Source organism: Trachemys scripta, chromosome 9, assembly GCF_013100865.1.
Source record: "Trachemys scripta elegans isolate TJP31775 chromosome 9, CAS_Tse_1.0, whole genome shotgun sequence".
Taxonomy (NCBI): Eukaryota; Metazoa; Chordata; order Testudines; family Emydidae; genus Trachemys; species Trachemys scripta.
Genome location: NC_048306.1, coordinates 100656247 through 100674963, shown reverse-complemented (window position 1 = coordinate 100674963; position 18717 = coordinate 100656247). Strand labels below are relative to the sequence as shown.

General features: G+C 48.7%; 1 protein-coding gene across 2 annotated transcripts in view; it reads right to left on the bottom strand.

The window, feature by feature from the left end:
- Positions 1 to 1111: 1111 nt before the first annotated feature.
- The window catches only part of TP63 (tumor protein p63), a 112280-nt gene continuing 94674 nt past the window's right edge, over positions 1112 to 18717 (bottom strand). For both annotated transcript variants that reach the window (XM_034782591.1, XM_034782589.1), the window contains exons 10-13: positions 8372 to 8529; positions 6760 to 6904; positions 5640 to 5733; positions 1112 to 3901 (exon numbers count right to left, since the gene is read on the bottom strand). In XM_034782591.1, coding sequence (XP_034638482.1) covers positions 3605 to 3901; positions 5640 to 5733; positions 6760 to 6904; positions 8372 to 8529 — 694 coding nt within the window. In that variant the 3' untranslated portion in view covers positions 1112 to 3604. The remainder of the gene's footprint in view (positions 3902 to 5639; positions 5734 to 6759; positions 6905 to 8371; positions 8530 to 18717) is intronic.

Here is an 18717-nt window from a genome sequence, read left to right as displayed (position 1 = left end):
GCATTGAAAGACCTCATTTGTCCCACAAAACCGTCGGATTTTGTGTCTGCCTAGTCATTCAGTGAATTCTTGGCCAAAACATACCAATCTTCTGTTCAGTATTGTGGCTGGATTGCAAACACCGAAGCTTCCTGCGGGAGACAAACTGAAGAGCGAGGTGGGAGGCTGGGAGAGTGGCCGTAGCAATCTGCTTGCATGCCCATCAGCAGTCGCTGTTCAATTACTCAGCTCCCGTTGCCATCACACTGGATGGGAGGAGGGGGACCCTGGCATGGGAGAGAAGGGGGGAATGGAGGACACACAGGGCCCCTGGCATGAGGGAGGGGGTGAGTGTCCTGGAAATAGAGGGGAATGGGGGGGTGACACACAGGGAGCTGGGGGGGGAGCAGGATGGAGCTCCTAGGTATGCAATGCACTCAGCCAACAGAAGCAGCCAACTGTGTAATCCTCCTAGTAAAGATATAGGCCGTCATTCCTGTTCCTGCTTGTTTTGCCAGTGCGGAGACGTTTGGTGTGCAGCACAGATCTGGTGCCCACTCGTGAAAAAGGGCATTAAAAGATCGGAGAGGGCGCAGCAAAGAGCCACAACAACGATCTAAGGGCCGCAGAAAATGCCTGACAATGGGAGACTTAAAGAGCTCTGGGCGCTTAGCTTATCCCAAAGTGGAGTGAGTGGTAAAGAGCTCCTGGAGGAGCTTTCTCCGCAAGTAAACCACTGGCTGGAGGCTGCAGCCAGACAAATCCAAACGGGAAATAAGGCCCACAGTTACCGGCGAGGGTACGAACTGTCAAAGGAAGTGGGGGATTCTCCATCCAGCCATGGCGAGTTATGATTTAATCCCACAAATGATTTGGATCAATAAAGGGGTTACTGGGTGAAATTTGAAAGGGGCTGTGACACACAGGAGGTCACACTGGTTGGTCCCTTTGGGAGTTAAACTCTATGATTCCATGAATATAGAAAGGGTCCCCAGGACTGGCCGGGCAGCAGTGGTTTCGAAAACTCAAGGAAGTGATCGCCTGGCGTGGCAGTGAAGGGGATGCATCGCCACCCAGCATCTCTGGGAAGGCGCAAGAGAAAGACGAAAAGGTCTGGAAATTCAGTCTCATTTTCAATTCAGCTTTTATTTTCCATAGGCTTCAACAGGGTGTTCCAACACACACAAGCCTTTGGTGTAGGCAACACCAGCATTGCTACAAGCACTGGCAGATCATCAGCTCAATTAACCCATAGGCTTGATCTAGCAAAACAAACAAAACAAAACAAAAATCACAGCTATTCGGGGGAGGGTAAAAGCGACAGCAGTTCAAACTCTCTTGAAGATGCAGGATTATACCAAAGTGGGCTCCATAGTGGTACACAGGAGAGATGCACAGAAGATTTTTTTCACAGCATATATTTACATCTTTAACGATGCCGCAGGTGAAAAGATCAATCTCACTGCTGAATTGAAAGACCAGGGCTGAAGGCCCCTCTTTGCACAGAGGCTGAGAAATCTAATTCAGTGTCTACTACATTCACTTTTCGGTCAGTAGCTTTACAATCAGTGGCTTTTATTGTAAAATCCTGCATCAGCTCAGAAGAATATTGCCACGTAAATCACAAAACCACCGAGGTGAAGAGGGGCAAACCTACTTCACCCCCATGATTCTGCAAACTAATTGTGCCAATGCTTTCCTCCCGTTAACCGTGCACCACCAAATCGGTTCTTGCACTGAATCAGGAGCAGAACCATTCCCCGTTTTTGTAGCAAGTTTGCACGCTGTGCGCTTGAAGTACTTTGAAATCTAGGACTCTCCTCTTTGAAGTGTTACAAAATAAAACGATCACAGGGTTGAGGTTCCCCCATCTTTCAACTGCATCAAGGTAACAGGAATCTCGGTATGAAAATACAAACAGTATCTCTGTTCCATAGCCATCATGTTATAAAGGTACATCAGTATTTTACTGGGAAATGCTTACACTATATAAAAACCAAAAACAAACACACACCTTATTGTGGTTCTGGAAGACCCGGTAACCCAAGAGGAAGTAAAAATCAGGGAACAAAAATTACACATACAAAAAAAAAAAATATCTATACACAGACCTTACTGGGTAACCGTCTCGCATTATGGTTTCAGAGCTATTCAGAATACATGTGGAGAGCGTGGCAGTGTTTGGGAGTTACTGAGGGGCAGTCACTGAAAGACCCGAGCAGACATGCAAGTTAAGAAGATCTGGGCTCTGCTTGGACGCAGTACCGCAGCACTGAATGCACGGCACTGAGTTGTGGTATGGCAGGAAAGCAAGCGACTCATTCAGAAGTTGCCTTTGTGGTATTCTGACCTGTCAAAATGGAGGCTTGCCCTAAAAGAAAGCCTGCTTTAATGGAGCTGCGCTGTTCATTTCAAACGTGTTCCTCCGTATTAGAAACGGACTCTATTCAACTGGCCAATCCGCACGAGAAAACAGCCATTGGGTTCAGCTTCTGTTATTTGTAATTCGTATCCTCGCCTCAAACAACACAACTGCTGCTGGACCAACAGGTCAACAGCTGGGTTTTAACGCTGTAAACGTAAACACAACTTTGTGCAGCAGTTAACACTCATGGCATCACACAAAGCCTTGGAAATACGTGTTCCAAGGCAATTATGGGCAGTGAAGCAGAGTTCAATCTATGCTGGGCATCTCTAGGATGGCTGTGCTTCCCTGGGAAGGAAACCCTTCTACCCTAAAGAAGCTTTAACGAGGCATTGTCTGGGCCTACAGTAGCTCGGCCACACAAATTGGCCTGTAGCCTTTAACTTACTCCTTTTCAATTTAATTGGAGATTTAACGTTGTGTCCTCCTCTCCCCAGCCTGCCAAGCTACAAACCCGCCTAAGACTTGTTCATAAGCCTCTTAACAATCAAATGCAAAACCGCTACAGGAAAGACCCCAACAGGAGGGCAGGCGGTCTGGGAGAGTGAAAGGCGCGCTCTGGGGAGCACAGAGCTCACATACATTCAGAAACCCGGGAAACGGAGGCAGAGACGCAGCGGGCATTTTCTCCTGATCAGTCGCCGGGGAAGGACAGGCACGGGGAAGTAGCTGGCAGGTGGGATGCTCACCTGAGCACGGGGCCTGCTCAGCAGGGTGCACGTGCTGCCTCTCTGGAGGACGGAGGACGTGCACCGCTCCGCAGAAAAGTGCCGTTTAAGTGCAGCATTCTGGGGCTCCCCCATGATTTTTCTGTTGTATCAATGCACATTTCTCGCATTACAAAAAGAATAATTAGAATGAGCGGATGAGAAGTACGAGGTGTGGGTCAGGGCGCCCGTGCACGTAGGTTTCAAAAGCCAAAAGACAAACCCCGCTCCCCTCTCCCCAAAGGAAAGCCAACAGCAATGGAGAAAAACACTAACTGCATCCCACCCGTCCTCCCACCTCACTCCTCTCTCTCCCTGGCTACGCGATGGAGGCCGCTAGCCCAGGAACGTGGCTGAGACAGGATTAGGGGCAAGCTAGCTAGAGTAAGGTTCCTCTGCCCTTCTCCTCACGTACAGTCCGAGTGGAGGAAGACACGGGAAGGGTGGAGTAGTTCGTGGGTGGGGTGGGGGGGGTGGCAGAGCCATGGCGGCTTCACTCCCCTTCCTCCTTGATGCGCTGCTGCTTGTTGCGCCGAGTGTCCATGTCAAAATTGAAATCGTTCCACTCGTCGCGGGGTGGGAAGGAGATGGTCTGGCGGAGCGTGAAGCGGACCGCGTCGATGACCCGCTCCCCCCGGGTCTCGCTGGAGCCCACGCTGACGGTGGAGGCGCCGCTGGGGGTGCGCAGGAGGTGAGGAGGGGAGGAGAAGTCATGGAGCTGCCGGTGGTCCAGGATGCCTTTCCAGATGGCATGGCGGAACTGCTCCGGGATCTTGAGGCTCACCAAATCCTGGAAGGCAAAGAGGTCATCTCCTTTAGCAACGGCTCATTGGACCCAGCCATCCTTGAGGTGCAACACACAGACCCTGCCTCCCCAGGACATACAGGGAAATGGCCTCCTGGCTGCCCAGCCACCACTCCTGCTGAAATCACTGTGCTATGGCCCAGGATGCGAGGGGTTAGAATACTACCAGAGGCAGAGAGCGGGCAGTTCTCTGGATCGCTCTTCCTGAACGGACGTTTGTGGAGGCCACACAAACAACGCTAGGAGACAAGACCAAACGAGTGCTCGGGCCCTAGCCACCAAGGCATAAAGTGGCTAAACCCTCTTCAGTCTGGTCTCCCAGAACAGCCTCCAGGAGCTCTGCTGCTCGTGCCATGGGAGAGGCAGGGAGGTCTCAGCATGTCTGAGAATCTGACCATTTCTCTGTAAGCCGAAGAATGGATTTAGGACCTTCACTTTGCGTTCCAATATTTGAAACTCTTGGCCTTGAAAACTGCCTCTGTTAAAGGAGATCAAAGCAGCTTGTCACACCGTCCTGGAGACTGAGAAATCCACCCCCCAGAGAGAAGGAGCTGGTTTTGAACTGGTTTTCAAACAGGAACCGAGCGCTATTCAATGGCTGTCACCATGCAGGGCAGCGTCCTGGCCATCACCAGGATACACAGCCCTAAATAGAACGGGGGGATTTTAAGGCTCCAGGGCTGTACAGAAACACTGATCCTCACCCAGGAACAGACAGAGCCACTTATCCCATCACCATCCTCCAAACCCAACTCCGGGAATGCTCTGATCTGAGCTCTGTGGCACTGACTCACTGGAAGAGTTCAGTTTGGGCTCCGCCTGGCCTCTGGGCTAAGATCAGTTCCATTCAGCTGTTAAATTTGCTCTGGGTCCAAACCACCACAAAGTTCGGTATGGGTATGTGAATTAGAGGGCCTGGTGTCCGCGGCCATCTCTACACATCCCGACACTTCTCTTGCTCGCCCACAGCGGGGGCGGACTCAGCCTCCCTTTGTAAGCCTGGCACCAGCTGCTCAATGAGGTCACGGTTGTTTGGGTAAGCCAGTGTTTGGGTAAGCCAAGGAGTTGGGATCAGCTCTTCTAGCTGCAGCCGTGGAGGGGAAAGAGCGGCCCATCCTGGAAAAGCAACAGCACCCCAGCCTGGCTGAGCCCTGGGGAGCGACAGAGGGGAGGGCAGCCTGCCAGCAGAGAGCAACAGCAGTGGACAAGAGGAAGCAACCTGGCAGAAGAAGCCACACTGGAGGGGTAAAAGGAGATCAGGTGGCACCAGACCAGAGTTTAGCAGTAAGCGACCTGGCAAGATCATTAGAGTCAGGCTGGGAAACAGAGGCAGGGAGAGGAAAAATGCAGACGACGTATGGGCAGCCACTTATTTTTTTGTTTTGTTTTCGAGATCATCCGTTTGCAGGTAAGTCAAGGTATTTCCAGCCCTTATAAACGGAAACCAAGACCTGGAGAATTAATGGGTGTGGGGTTTGGAGCCAACCATGAGGCCAAAATACTCTGCACCAGGCAAAGCGAATATCCTACTGCACCGGGGTTGGGTTCGGTCGCTCAGCCTCCTCAAAAGCCTTCTCTGGTTCACAATAGACTGGATTAAAACTAGCTGCCCTTAAAAATCTCTCTTTCTCTCTAATAAATATGGAGTCTGGATTTCTGACCCGCCCGGCCCCAAGCAATGGGGTGGAGAGAGCGAACAAACGAAAGGGGGACTGTTACTTACATCCATGGAGTAATGCTCAATTTGATAGATGGTGGTCAGCCCCTGGGTCGTGAAATAATCCACGCAGGATGAGCAGCCCAACCTCGCTAAGAAGCTGCAGGGGAGGAGGGAAGGGAAGGAGAGAGAAAAAGGATCACCCTGGCTGCAATAGCCCAGCCATAGCATAACCAAAGACTCGACCACCTTGCAGCAGCTAGACACTGGGAGGCTGAGCCGCTCCCCCAGGGGGGTCCCCTCCTCCAGCATGGCTGAGGTCAGTAGACACCAGACAGCACTGCCATGGGACGGCTCTCAGTCCAGTGCCTAGCAGACCTCCCAGGATGCCACGGTGGTAGGCGGTGACCTGAGCAGAGAGGTAAGGGAGCAGCACAAGCGGTGGAGAGCAAACCCCCGTAGGGGGAGTCCTTCCGGGTTTGAGCAGAGGTACTTCACTACGGGGAGCGCTTGCCCGGCAGACACGCAGTGTGTGGCTAGAGGGCTTCGCTCAGTAGATCCAGGGCTAAAATGCATTACACACACACAGCTGCGCCTCTAAGCAACATATCCGTGCCTAACTGTCAGCGTTAGGCTAAAGGAAGCATTAGCCAACGTGTTTGGGCTCCAAGAAGGAAGCAGGACTCTGTCAGAAGCCCCTGGGTTCTAGCCCCAGCCCTGACAGAGACTTATTTTGGGACCATGAGAAAAATCCCCTCAGTCCGACTGATCCCACCAAGCATCTCAACTACTGACGACTCCAAGGGGGGTGGAGGCCTCTCATCAGCCTTGTAGGCCCCAGGCTGTAACCCCCATTTCCCTTCCCGTGTGACGGGGATGATGCTACTTGCTGAGCCTACCTCCGAGTGGGAGGGGTGTCAGTGTTATTCGATTACTCTTTGAGAAGCACAGAAACGCTGGCGTGGACGGTGCTACCGGTCAGTGCGCCAAGGACCACCTACCCCTTGGATGTGTTCTATGGAAACCGCTCCTCTCTCATCCTCCCCAGGGAGGATCAATCCGATAGCCCCAAAGACGGGGAGGAGAGAGAGCCCAGGTGACCGTGTGGCCCATACACTTCACCCCTGATGCACGAGGCCTTGTTATGCCCCTTGGGTTTGGGTCTCACCGGCCTGCTCCCGCTCACCTGACGATGCTGCAGTCTGTGGGGTACGGGGGTGGCGGGGTGCAGTGAGACGTTGACGGCATCGAGAGCGAAGGAGGCAGCGCCTGCGTAGGGCTGAGACCGTTCATGTCTCCGGTCATTGCCATGTGGGTGCCCATCATGGGAACTAGATGAAACAAGCAAAGGGAGAGAATTGTTACATCGGAATTCCAGCCCAGTGAGCCTTCAAGGGCAGCTCCCCGACTCAGAAATGCCACGTATTTCAGAGGGAGTCTTAAAGCCACCATAAAGCACCCCAGTGTGCTGTATCAGGGGGGTTATCTTGGGTCAGGAGAGCTCTCAACTCTTCTCTCCTAACTAGTGTAACTGTAGATGATAATCCAGGCAAGGGAGCAGAGGGAACAACTCCAGGCACAAATATGCTGGATGGAAACCTAAGCAAACCGCAGGCTTCTCAGTTTTCTTTGCAGCGGAACAGTGGACAGGACAAAGCCAGCGGGGCAACCCAATACAAACACCGAACCACCTGGTTTTCAGAGACACGAAACCCCCTAAGAAAGTCACAGGGAGTCTTGCACCTCTGAAACCCCAGCCCTAAGTTGCATCTGGATCAGCAGAGCTGCCCAGCACCGCTCCGTGGTTGGGATTTTGCCCCATAGACTGCAATCGGAGGTGCCCACAGCACAGATCTTCTTTGAACTTAGGAAGAGTTTTCATGGACCCAGGGAAAGCTATGCCAAGGAGACAAGTTTGCACCTTCTCTTTAAAAAAGGAACGGGGAGGCAACTGAATGGTAAAAGCAGAAGAGGTTATTGCAGCAGCAAGGCAGGCCTGCAACACCCCGCACTTTTTACCCTGGGATTTCAAAGTGACTCCAGAAGCGGGACACGTACGTCACAGATGGGGAAATGGAGACGTCAGTGAGAGACAGCCAGTCAGCGACAAAGCTGAGAGAGGAACCCAGATCTCCGGAAGCCCAGCCCTGTGCCCCTGTACTGCCTCGAGGGCAGCAGGCTTTGCTCCACGACTTGCATTGGGTCTACGTAGCTGGATCAACGGCCCTGAAGCCTGAAACTTGCTCTCTGCAGAGCAGGGACAGTATGGGCAAGCAGCCGTGCATGCCTCCTCTGCCCCACCCCCACAAACATGCCACAGGGTACGTCCACAGCACGCAGCAGCTAGGTGGTGTGATTCCCAGCTCGCGTAGACAGACACGCATTAGCAATGCTCCGGGTAGCATGGTCGCAGCAAGCCAGGTGGTGGGGCAGGATTGGACTCTGTCGACGAGCCCGAGCCGTTGCCCGTGCTGCCATTTGTACCACGCTATGACGTGCAGAGCTAACGCGTCTGTCTGACCAAGCTGGGAATTATGCCTCCCAACGACAGTATAGATGTACCCCCCGACTGGAGGGAGGACGGACTGCCCTTCTGAGTGAGAAGGTGGTTCCACCTGGGCCTGAAATCTTGGGCCACTCCGCTGTGATTGCCAGACAGGGGCTAACGGAGATGGGTGCTGGGACATGGAGAGAGATCACCTGGCCATGTCATCCCACTCCTAGCCCCCTCGTCAAATACACCAGGAGGTCAATGGGGAGCAAGAACAGACGAGCAAGAGAAAGAGCCAGCCCCTTACTGTTGGATCCCATGCCGTCGGGGATGGCGGTCGGGGTTAGAGCATTGCGCTGCTGGGGGTTGATCAGCTGGCTGACGGAAGGCAGCTTGTTCATGCTGTTCATCTTGCTGAGTGGTGGGGAGTTGGAGCCGTAAGACGACTGCGACTGCATGGAAGTCCTGCAAAGTAACGGAGAGGTTAAGGGTGTTGAAGCTTATGGAGCAGATAGGAGCTTGAGCCAAGTCTTGCGTGTATCGTGGGAGGAGGGTTATCTGCTCTATTTTTATATAAATTACAGGTATCACAGGGGTGACGCTAGGACAGCTTGTTGAAAAATATCTATTTTTCAGTAGGAAATATTGAAAAATAATTAAAAAAACCACAAATTTCCCAAGGAAAAAAGGGGGGTTTTTGGGGGGGGGGGAGGGGGTTGTTGGAAGAACAAACTGAAATGTTTTGAGGGGGAGTTTGTTTCGTTACAAATTCAGTTTTTGGTTTTCAATAAACCCAGAAAATGTCTACCAAAAATGTTCAGAGTTTTTTGTTTTGTTTATTTGTTTTATTTATTTTAGATACAAATATTCTACTGAGCCAACATTCTTAAAACATCCATTTTCACTAAAAAAAAAAAAGTGACGACGTGGTTTCGACCAGCACTAGTCATTACTGATGGCTGGCTGCAGGCACTGGGACAGTTTTCGAGTGAGGGAACAATTATTACATTGGCCCTTTTAAAAACGGGTTGCTGAGGATTCACAGAATCAGGCTGACCCTCCATTTCCAGGTGTGAATTACAACCAGAAGTTCCCCGCGGAGACAGTAGGGGCTTCTGATCTCTAAGGACGCTGAGATTTTAAAAGCAGCTTAGGGGATTTGGATATGCAGCTGGTGTTACTTTTAATGGGAATCGGGTGTCCAAATCCCTTAGGCTGTTCTGGAAAAGTCTCAGCCTCAAACAACAAGTCTCCAAACCAGACTCAAACCAGCAGCCTCCTCGTGCACCAAACCTAGAAGGTAACCAACCAAACCCTCTCCAAACCCTCCAGTGCAAACAGCCTCACTCCAGCCAGGATTAACAGATGCTTCTGTAATAGGCCTGCCCAGGGGGAGTTGCTTGTGAGATCTCTCCCCTCCCCACCCTGGACTGCTTGCGGGGCAGGATTTCATCGGGGATGATTCAGAGAGTGCCAGAGCCCAGTCCCCGGCTTGAGTTACAGCCATGGCATTCCATCAGGAGTTGGGTATTATTTGGAATATGCAGAAAATGATCATTAAGGCCAGTCTAATAGTGCAACTGGCAGTGGCAGCATGTCACGCTGTCATAAGAGACCAGGCTCTCCCCCCTGTATGCTGGGCAGAGATCTACCATGCTGGGGGCAAAGGTGCTCGGGAACCGGGCAAGCTTCCCAGACAAGATGATTTCTAAACACAGCTACTTGCCTGGCAGAGCTACAGGACTTGAGTGATTGCTTTGCTGCATTCCAATCAGGAAGTACCTGTGGGGAGGGGGAACTTTCTCCCTGTTATTTCCCATCAGGAAACCCACTCATCTGTTCTCTCCCTGATTACACTGGATTCCTGGGAACTGACATTTCTTCTATGTGAATGATGTCGTGAATGCATATGTGATCTCATGGACCACCTGGAATTGCAGACGTCACCATAAATTTCCTGCCTATAAAGATTTTTTTTTTCTTTTAAACTAAAAGACCCTAATTTCTGGATGACCTACTGAAACCTTTAGCATCCAAGCCCTACCTCCATACAGACAGGCAGTCTCCACCTGCCCTACTCTTTTTAGACTTGCTACGTTGGGTGGAGAAGACATCTGTTAACAGGATGCAGTATCTGGAGCCTGAGGAACTGCAGACTAATTACACAGTGATAGGATTTACAGAAGGGCGTGAAGGGACCTCCTTGTATTTTGGGGGCACAAACGTAGGACAAGATCCAAAATAAACTTTACAGACCCAAGGAAAAGAGACAGTGCAAAATGCGTACAACTAACATTAGTTAATAAACAACATTAACATCAGCTCCCAAGGGGAAATGATTCCAAGCCTTGAAATTCAGAGCCAACTTTTCAGGGTAGGGCTGGCGATTTATATCAGAGGTTTCAGTTCGACCATTATAAAAGTCCAGGCCAGCCACCAAGTTCAGGTTTGGCTTGATGCCTTGTTAAGGTTCAGAAGGGGTTTGGATTTGGGGGTTTAGCGAAGGTACACGTTTGGGTGCTTACGCTAGCCAGACTCGGGATAACATGAGCAACACAGGGCCGAGTGGATGCCTGGTGCAGCAGTTCTCTTGCTTGTGATGTTTATGCAGCCAGAGACATGCAAATCACCACGTAACAAGCTCTCACCAGCCTAACTCTTCTCAGGTCAATGGAGTGTCATCAGAAGAGAATTTGGTAAAGTTTGAGAGTGGTTTTACATTTAAAAAATACAGTGCCCGGATCTATTGGGCAGGTGTCTCAAAAGCACTCAACACTGGATCTAAGGCTTCTCCTACGCACACTTCAGTGAGAGCGGAGTTGGGCTAATGCTGAACGCTTTTGAAAACACCGCCCAGAAGCGTCTCACCCAGAGCCGACCCTCCTCTCGCTTCCTCCTGATTTACCCTGGCCTGACTCCCTGAAGCCAGTAGATTCGCAGGTACAAACCAGGTGTGAGAGGACAATCAGGCTCCATATGTTTATCTCCATAAGCACTTCAGCTCAACTATTTTATCATGTAAGAAGATACCCAGAAAATTAAGAGGCAGACAGAAAAAGAAAAATCCCAAGATAAACCAAGATGCAAAAGTTTATTGAAAATTAACATCACACATCCATGTAGCAACAGCCTCGGTAACACAAGAAAGCAGTTCTTGGTATGAAACACACAGTAGACTACCTGGCGTTTGGAGATTTGTTTATAACCAATTGCTTTGTTTCCCCAAATTCCTTTCTTTTCTTTACACGTATTAAAAAGCCTTGTGGATGAAGCTCTTATTTTAAAATGATGTTTAATGAGTCCCAAGGAAGATTGTAAGTAGGAGCATTAAAATCCATTTAATACCAATGCCAACGAAATGCATTTTAATATCAAGGCATAAGGACTTCAATCAACAGACTATTACACTTCTTGGAACAGTCTGATGCACAAGGCACAAAGTCAAATACTGCAACTGATTTTTCTTTTTCTTTTTTTGAAAAGAGACTAGCTAAGCATATGGCCAACAACATTTGTAGTTCTGCAAGCTACTGTCAAGGTAATCAACTCTCATATTTCAGGGCATTAAGTGATCATCTGGAAGGGTCAGGAAAGAAATGTTTCCACTTGCAAAGCATGGCATGGTTGGCAGGGCTACTTTCAGGCAGGGAAGTATTACCCCCTATCAAAGGCAGGATATTGGACTTGATAGATCACAAAACCCTTCTTCACACTAGTGAACATTTACTCACATGCACAGTCCAACTGAAGTCAATAAGAAGCATTCACCAACATGAAAGAATGGTTACTTACCTTATAGTAACTGTGGTTCTTGGACATGTAGTTATCAGTGTGGATCCCACTTGAGGCGAGTGTGCAAGATAGGGATTTTTTTGAATAGCTGCGTCTGCTGAGACATGCCTGCACCATGGCGTCCTCATGACGCCCATCCACCAGGCTAAGGGTCCAAGGAGCAGAGAGGCCACAACCCTCTGTTTCCTCACTAATTCGGATTCCTGAGGAGGTAGGACGCCAAGTGGTGGGATCTGGGAACCTCACAGATTTCAGATCTGGGAACATACCCGAAGCAGGCAGAGGCTGCAGGTTAAGCTCTAGTGGAATGAGCCGTAATATTGGGAGGGAGAGGTACGTCAGACGTTTGGGAGCAGATTGATAGATACAGCATGATCCACTTGGATGGTCTCTGGGAGGAGACTGCTTGACCTTTGGCTGCACCAGAGATGGCAATGAAGAGATAAGACAATAGCCAGAAGGGTTTTTATTCTGTCACGGTAATAGAATAAAGCTCTGGAAACATCCAAAGGGGTGAAGTTTCTTTGCTCTCAGAGCAGAATGGATTTTCAGAAAGAAAACCAGCATGTGGATGGATTGGTTTAAAACGAAAGCCTGAGACAATCTTTGAAATAAATTTAGAATGAGGTCTCAGCACTGCTGTGTCTCGGATGAATGCTGGGGAAGGAGGATCAACCACGAGAGCTTGGAGATCGCTGACCCTCCTGTCCTATGTGATGGCAACTAAAGAGTTCATCTTGAGAATGGTGCTGATGCCACTGGTGCCAATGCCAGGCAGCATTTGTTCAGTGCCAGGCGGGCGGCCAAGCCAGCAGCACTCGTCTCTGCCTGGGAAGCAGGTTTAGTGGGTCATTCCCAAGAGGGCTGATGTTTCTGCAAGTCCCCATGGGAGACCAAGGACCAGTGCTAGGAGCCAGGTCTGTCCTGCCTTGTCTTGTACCATCTTCCAGTGCCAGAGCTTGCCTGACACTGATGGATTTCTTGTTGGCACTGGTCCTCTGTGTCATGTTCTGGCTGGAGGGGGCAGGAGGATATAACAGGGGTCAGATCCTTCTTTGAGGTGGCACTTCACTCCTCTGGGCCAGAAGTTACCCTCACAGATTGCTCTGAGAGGCAGAGTTTGAGATGGACACCCCTGGATTTAAGAGTCCTCGCCGAGAAGGAGTTGCACATGGCTCTTGCCAAGACAGAATAAGGAACAGCGGTGGTTATTAGCAAGAAGTATTAAGCCATCACAAGATGGATATGGCTTGAAGCCTGAAGGCTTTGAGTCGGCCATTAGCGGAGAAAGGTGCTAAGCCCCAAAATGTGTCAGCTTTTTATTTTTTTGTTAAATACCCAGACTGGAAAACAAAGTGCAGAAGAAGAATTAGGACTGAAATCTATCAAATAAGTTAAATCTAAGAAACAACAGGGGATAGCAAGCGAACGCATTAGCTCTGTCTCACTACCACGGGCAGTGCGGGGGTGGAGGTTGTGGACACACTTTATGCTCCTGGCTGGTGGGAACAGGAGATCACTGTGCAGACGCAGCCCAGTGGATACTGCTACTCAGAAGATTCCTCTCTTGAGCATATGAGACCCTTGCGTACCTAGACTGGGATCCACACTGATTCGAGCACCTCTAAGAAGAATTGGGGCTTCACAAGCCACCATAGGCTCAGTCCAACCTCCAGTGAAGTCTGTTAACTTCAGAAACCCTTTTGAGTTCGGTGGGAGTTGGACTGGTCCCCGTAGGGTTGATACAAAATCAATGAGTCTTTCAATTGACTTCAGCAGGCTGTGGAACAGACTCTTTATGATCACGGCGAGGCAATTAATGATCCAGGTTGGAGGTCATATTTCTAAGAAAAAAAATTCTTGCCTATGCTAATTAATGTGCTTTTCACCTCCATCTGTCCAGCAGTACAAAATATTTTAACTACTTGCATTACTACTGCATGACCAGCATTAAAACAAGGACTACCTGACCAACGGTCACAATCCCCAGCTGTTTATTCTTAAACATAACCCCGTCCCACCACCCCGAGTGAAAACATCTTTAATTTAACAAGACAAGAGGCATTTTACGATTGAGACCTGCTCAGAGAAACTCTCACGAGTTTCACAAATAACAGTAACAGTAGAGAGTTTTAACAAACATATTACAAAAAAAAAAAATACATTGAGGAAGGCGCCATTGTGGTTTCAGACCTCCCAATGCTAACGCTATAGCTAAGAGATCTGCAGAACTGTTTATTCTTGCAAAGTTTGAGTCCCTTCAAGAGATTGTTTTCACTATTTTCTCTGTTTCTAACAAGCTGGGTTTTTTTTTGTTTTTATTCACCACAGAGTTCCTAGTCCCATGAGCTGGACAACAAACCCCAGCTTGGTTCATGGATAGACTGATGGGTTTGGGGGGATGGAATGTTTTAAGATGGCATCGCTCTGTTTGGGAAGCTCTCTCCTGGAGTCCGAGAGTTCACTCCTGAAGCAGGCCGAAAGGAGACTGTAGAGGACGAACCAGAGAAAAGAGAAGATGAAGGCTTAGGACCTTTATAAACAACCCAGAAGAGAAACACCTTCTTTCTACCTTCATGATCACAGTCTGGACTAGAAGGAAGAGAAACCCCACGTGGCTCAGGGCCTGCATGCAAGGGTCTCAGATAGGAAGGTTCAGCATGCCGGACAGCCCTTGTAGGAGTGCCCAAGAACGATAGTAACAGAAAAAAAAGCACCACGACTAATGGACACGGAAATTCAATTTCCAAATCATGGGGCACAAATACTTCTTTGGTGTTGATTCCAGCTACCGATCAGCAACACACTGATCAAGCATGAGCCATGCGTGGGGAAAAGCTCTCATAACAGGGAAAAACCCAGGTCTAACTGTAGACCACCCCACACTTCGTTTTACTTTAAAAGAGTGGCTGGTACCAGACAGGAGAATAATCCAATTTATTGCAAGATGGTTACATTAGCTTAATCTACCAACCACACCAACACCACCCTTCCAAGGCTGGTTATTCTATGCCACAGGAGTGGAATATAATGCATAGGGTAGCCCTGAGATCCAGACTATTTAAATGTGGTGTATGCGTGGGGGGAAGGAGCGGAGGACTCTATATCATCTGCACAATAAAATATACTACTACGTCCTCCCACTTAGCCCTACCTTTTTGCTCCCTTTCCCTGTGATATTCCTCCAGTCAGAGCACCATCCAAATGCCTGGAGCTTACAATGCACGAAAGCAATATAAAGCATGCCAGGCAGACCATTAGCCTTCATACCGTTAACGGTGAGCAACTAGACCAAGGTGTGAATGGAAACTTCACTGATATTGTTATTTTTCTACTGACCGCAGCACAGTTTCGCAAATTCATGCCTCAGTTTGATCAGCACAAGCATTTGGATTGCTCTGCCTCACTGACGCTGACTTGAAAAATGAATTCCCTGGAGCACAGGTAACAAGGAGCTCGCTCACGTAGACTGAAAGCCAGTCGATGGTCTGCAAGCTACGGCCATGTTGATACTACAGAGATACTTTGCTGGGAAACAGTGATAAGATGGCTCCTAATTTCAGGAACACTTTGTAAAATTGCTTTAACCAATTTATGGCCAATCCAAATTAAGGGCAGTTTGCACTACCTGAACAGTAAGTACTGGAGCGAAACTGAATACTGAAAAATGTTGGCTGAATTGGAGAAAATGTTCTGGCCACGTCTATTACAGACTGAGGAATAATCTCATGGGGGAAACAGGAAATCTCATTGCATTTACAGCTAGAATATTGGAAGGCTCTATACAGCAACTGGTGGAAGGGTCTTTCCCATCTCTAAGTTCTAGGATTCCCTGGTAATGCAGCAAGTCTGTGTTTTAAACTGGTGTGGCTGGTAGACTGATCTTCCAAATTAAAATTTGTATTGGTCTTATAAAAATGCATTCAAGGTTTTGTCTGTGGCATATGCAGGATGAAAACTGTTGCTAAACCCCCACCTATGATCATGAAGGTATCTGGCATGCCAGTAAACTAGGGAAAACCATGCATCAAAGAATGAGTAGACAGAATGCAATATGAGACAGAGAGAGAGAGAGGGAGGAAGGGAGGGAAGGGTATCTGTCAAAATGTGATTATAGTGAAATATTTTCTGATTACCTTGTCAAATGCAATACTTTTTGATCACCATTAGGCTGGTCTTCTCTCTCTCCCAAAATATTAAGACAATTATATTTCCTACCTACCAAATGCAGTCCGACATTTTTGCATTAAAACTGCAGGCTCGTACAGTATTTTTCCAAGCAGATCCATTTGATTGATTTTTAAACAATTACTATATTGCTGTTGTGGTTTTCCCCTTTGCTTTTTCCAATCCTCAACTACACCCCTTTAAAGATTAAGATGAAACTTTTAATGTGACGGGGGGGTGGAGGGGTTCAGCTCTTAACTATGGTTCTAAAGGGTCATTTGAAAGAAATCAGTTTCTCTTTGCTTAGAACTCGATTACAGAGCACAGCCATGCGCACACAGCTACAGGCAGCACACCAAGGCCCTGATCCCGCAATCAGACGCAGGCAAGCCCCAGTGGCTGCACAAAGCACCAATGGGACCAGAGGCAGACACACAATACACATGGGTAAATGCAGATGTAATTTGTCGCTTCTAATCTCCGAACTGTGCATGCAACTTCGGGACACATTTTTGAAAGTGTAGCTCTATACACAGAAGTATTTTCCTTTTCTTTAAAAACAGCCCGACAAATGAGTCACCGTTTATCTTGCCCTGATAAACAAGCAGTGACTAAACCTCTCCTACCAGATTAGCAGCATTCGCTCATTTTGACCTTATTTCATAGACGAGACCATGTCATTGAGTCAACGTCTCCGGAATTTCCTCTCTTCATTACCCCTTTGCTGAGACCTTGGAAACTCCTTTACCCCCAAGCCGTAGGCAGGTGGTAACAGACACCAACCCATAGGTTGGTTCTTTATCCCTAAAGGTCTCTGGTTCTTGCTTGTTTGTGCTGGAATGAATCCAGCTGACCTGATGTACTGCTGGTTTGCTGAAGTACTCCCACCAGAAAGCCAACCAAGCCTAAGAAGTTGATATTTTTAATGCACTTTTCAGTAGACTATAGGCCACCTTGCAAGAGAGCTCAGCTATTACTGTGTTAGTATTGTGCAAATGCTGAAGGATAACTTTCCTCCTCCATTCTTAAAAGCTCTTAATCTTTCTCCACAGTATCTGGGCACACTTGGCAGCAGAGAAATGAACACACGACTGGAGCAGCGCCAGGAGACGTGCTGAAAGAAGCTTCATTAAATTAAGTGGATGGACTCACACACACACACACACAGACAGTTTCTAAAGGTAAAAATACCAACTTTGCCTGCCAGGAACCCATCCCATTGATACGGAAAGAACAAAAACAGTAATTATGGCAAACCAACACTGTCAGCATTGAGAGGGTGGGTGTCATTTATGTCAATCCTCTTCTGCTTACAGAACCATTTTTATATAGAAACAGCTGTATCCGGGGTATCTTTATAGCCACAAAGGTATCTCTGGGTGCAAGCAGACTGTGTCTACAGCTAGCCTTTATGACGCAGACAAACACGCAATGCAGACTGCTGAAACGTAATGGGAATCTCACCAAGTAGATAGGAAAGCCCCACAAGTGACCTATGGGCTCCATCCATTTCAGCCCAAGACCTGGCTAACGTCCCTATAACACTACGGCTGGCACTCAGAGTGTACACACGGGGTGAAATGTGCCACTGTGCAGAGAGCACGCACAAGGCCTAGGCACCACATAAGCCCCAAGACAAGGCCTAGGTACCCTATGGGCTCAAGTGGGACTTACGAGGTACTTCTGTCTCGTGCTGCCTCTAGTCACGCAACACCCACAGCCTCCGGTGAACCTACACTAGCAGGAATGAAGACTACTGCATGGGTGGGTGCAAACAATACACACTGCTCCTTTCTGCTGACTGCTTTAGTTCTCAAGCAAGCAGTGCAAGTCACGAGACCCGGGGTCTATCCTCAGCTGTGTCACTGACTCAGTACAACTCTGGGCAAGCCGGAGCCTTCGTGGTGGCTCAGTTTCCCCCAGCTGCAAACTGGGGAGAATGACAGCTTCTCTCTCTGAAGTTAGAGAAGTAGTCGCCAAATTAATGCTCGTGAATCCTTTGATATCCTTAAACGAGGGGCCTGATGCATGTGCTAAATATTGCCTTAAACACCCCCCGGACACAGCACTTCTGCCCTTCCCTTTTTTACTTCTGCAATTTTTAACCCACCCTTTTAATTTCCCACTAAGGAATAGCATCTGTCCATCAAGGATAGCAAATAAATGTGTTAGTCTCTAAGGTGCCACAAGTACTCCTGTTCTTTTTGCAAATACAGACTAACACGGCTGCTACTCTGAAACCTAATTTATTGAGGGCACAACTGCCGGGTCTAAACGTTCTTTACAATCCCGGCTCATAGATAGATTCCAAGGGTGGGTGAGTTGCTGCTGTGGAGTATTTTCCCTTCGCCACAGAGTATGGCCCACACCCCGTATCGCTGAGCTCAGTCGCCAGCGCTCAGTACGTTTCTATCTGCAGGCAGGTTAATGGAAGTGGCTGGACAAAAAGTACTTCAAGACTCTCGATCGACAGCCTGGGCATTCCGGTTAAGAAGCAAGCATTCCATTCTTCGCCATGCGTCTCGTAAGGTCAAAGGCAAACCGTCTGGGATAACAAGGGACTGGACCGAGTGGGAGGGAGGGTTCCGTTGCCCTATTACTGAGCTAGGAGAAAGCTGCGGAGTTGGGATCTAGCTCTCAGCTCCTCTAAACGTTTGGACTCAGGGATTTGTTTTGAGTCCATCCCTAGTGATG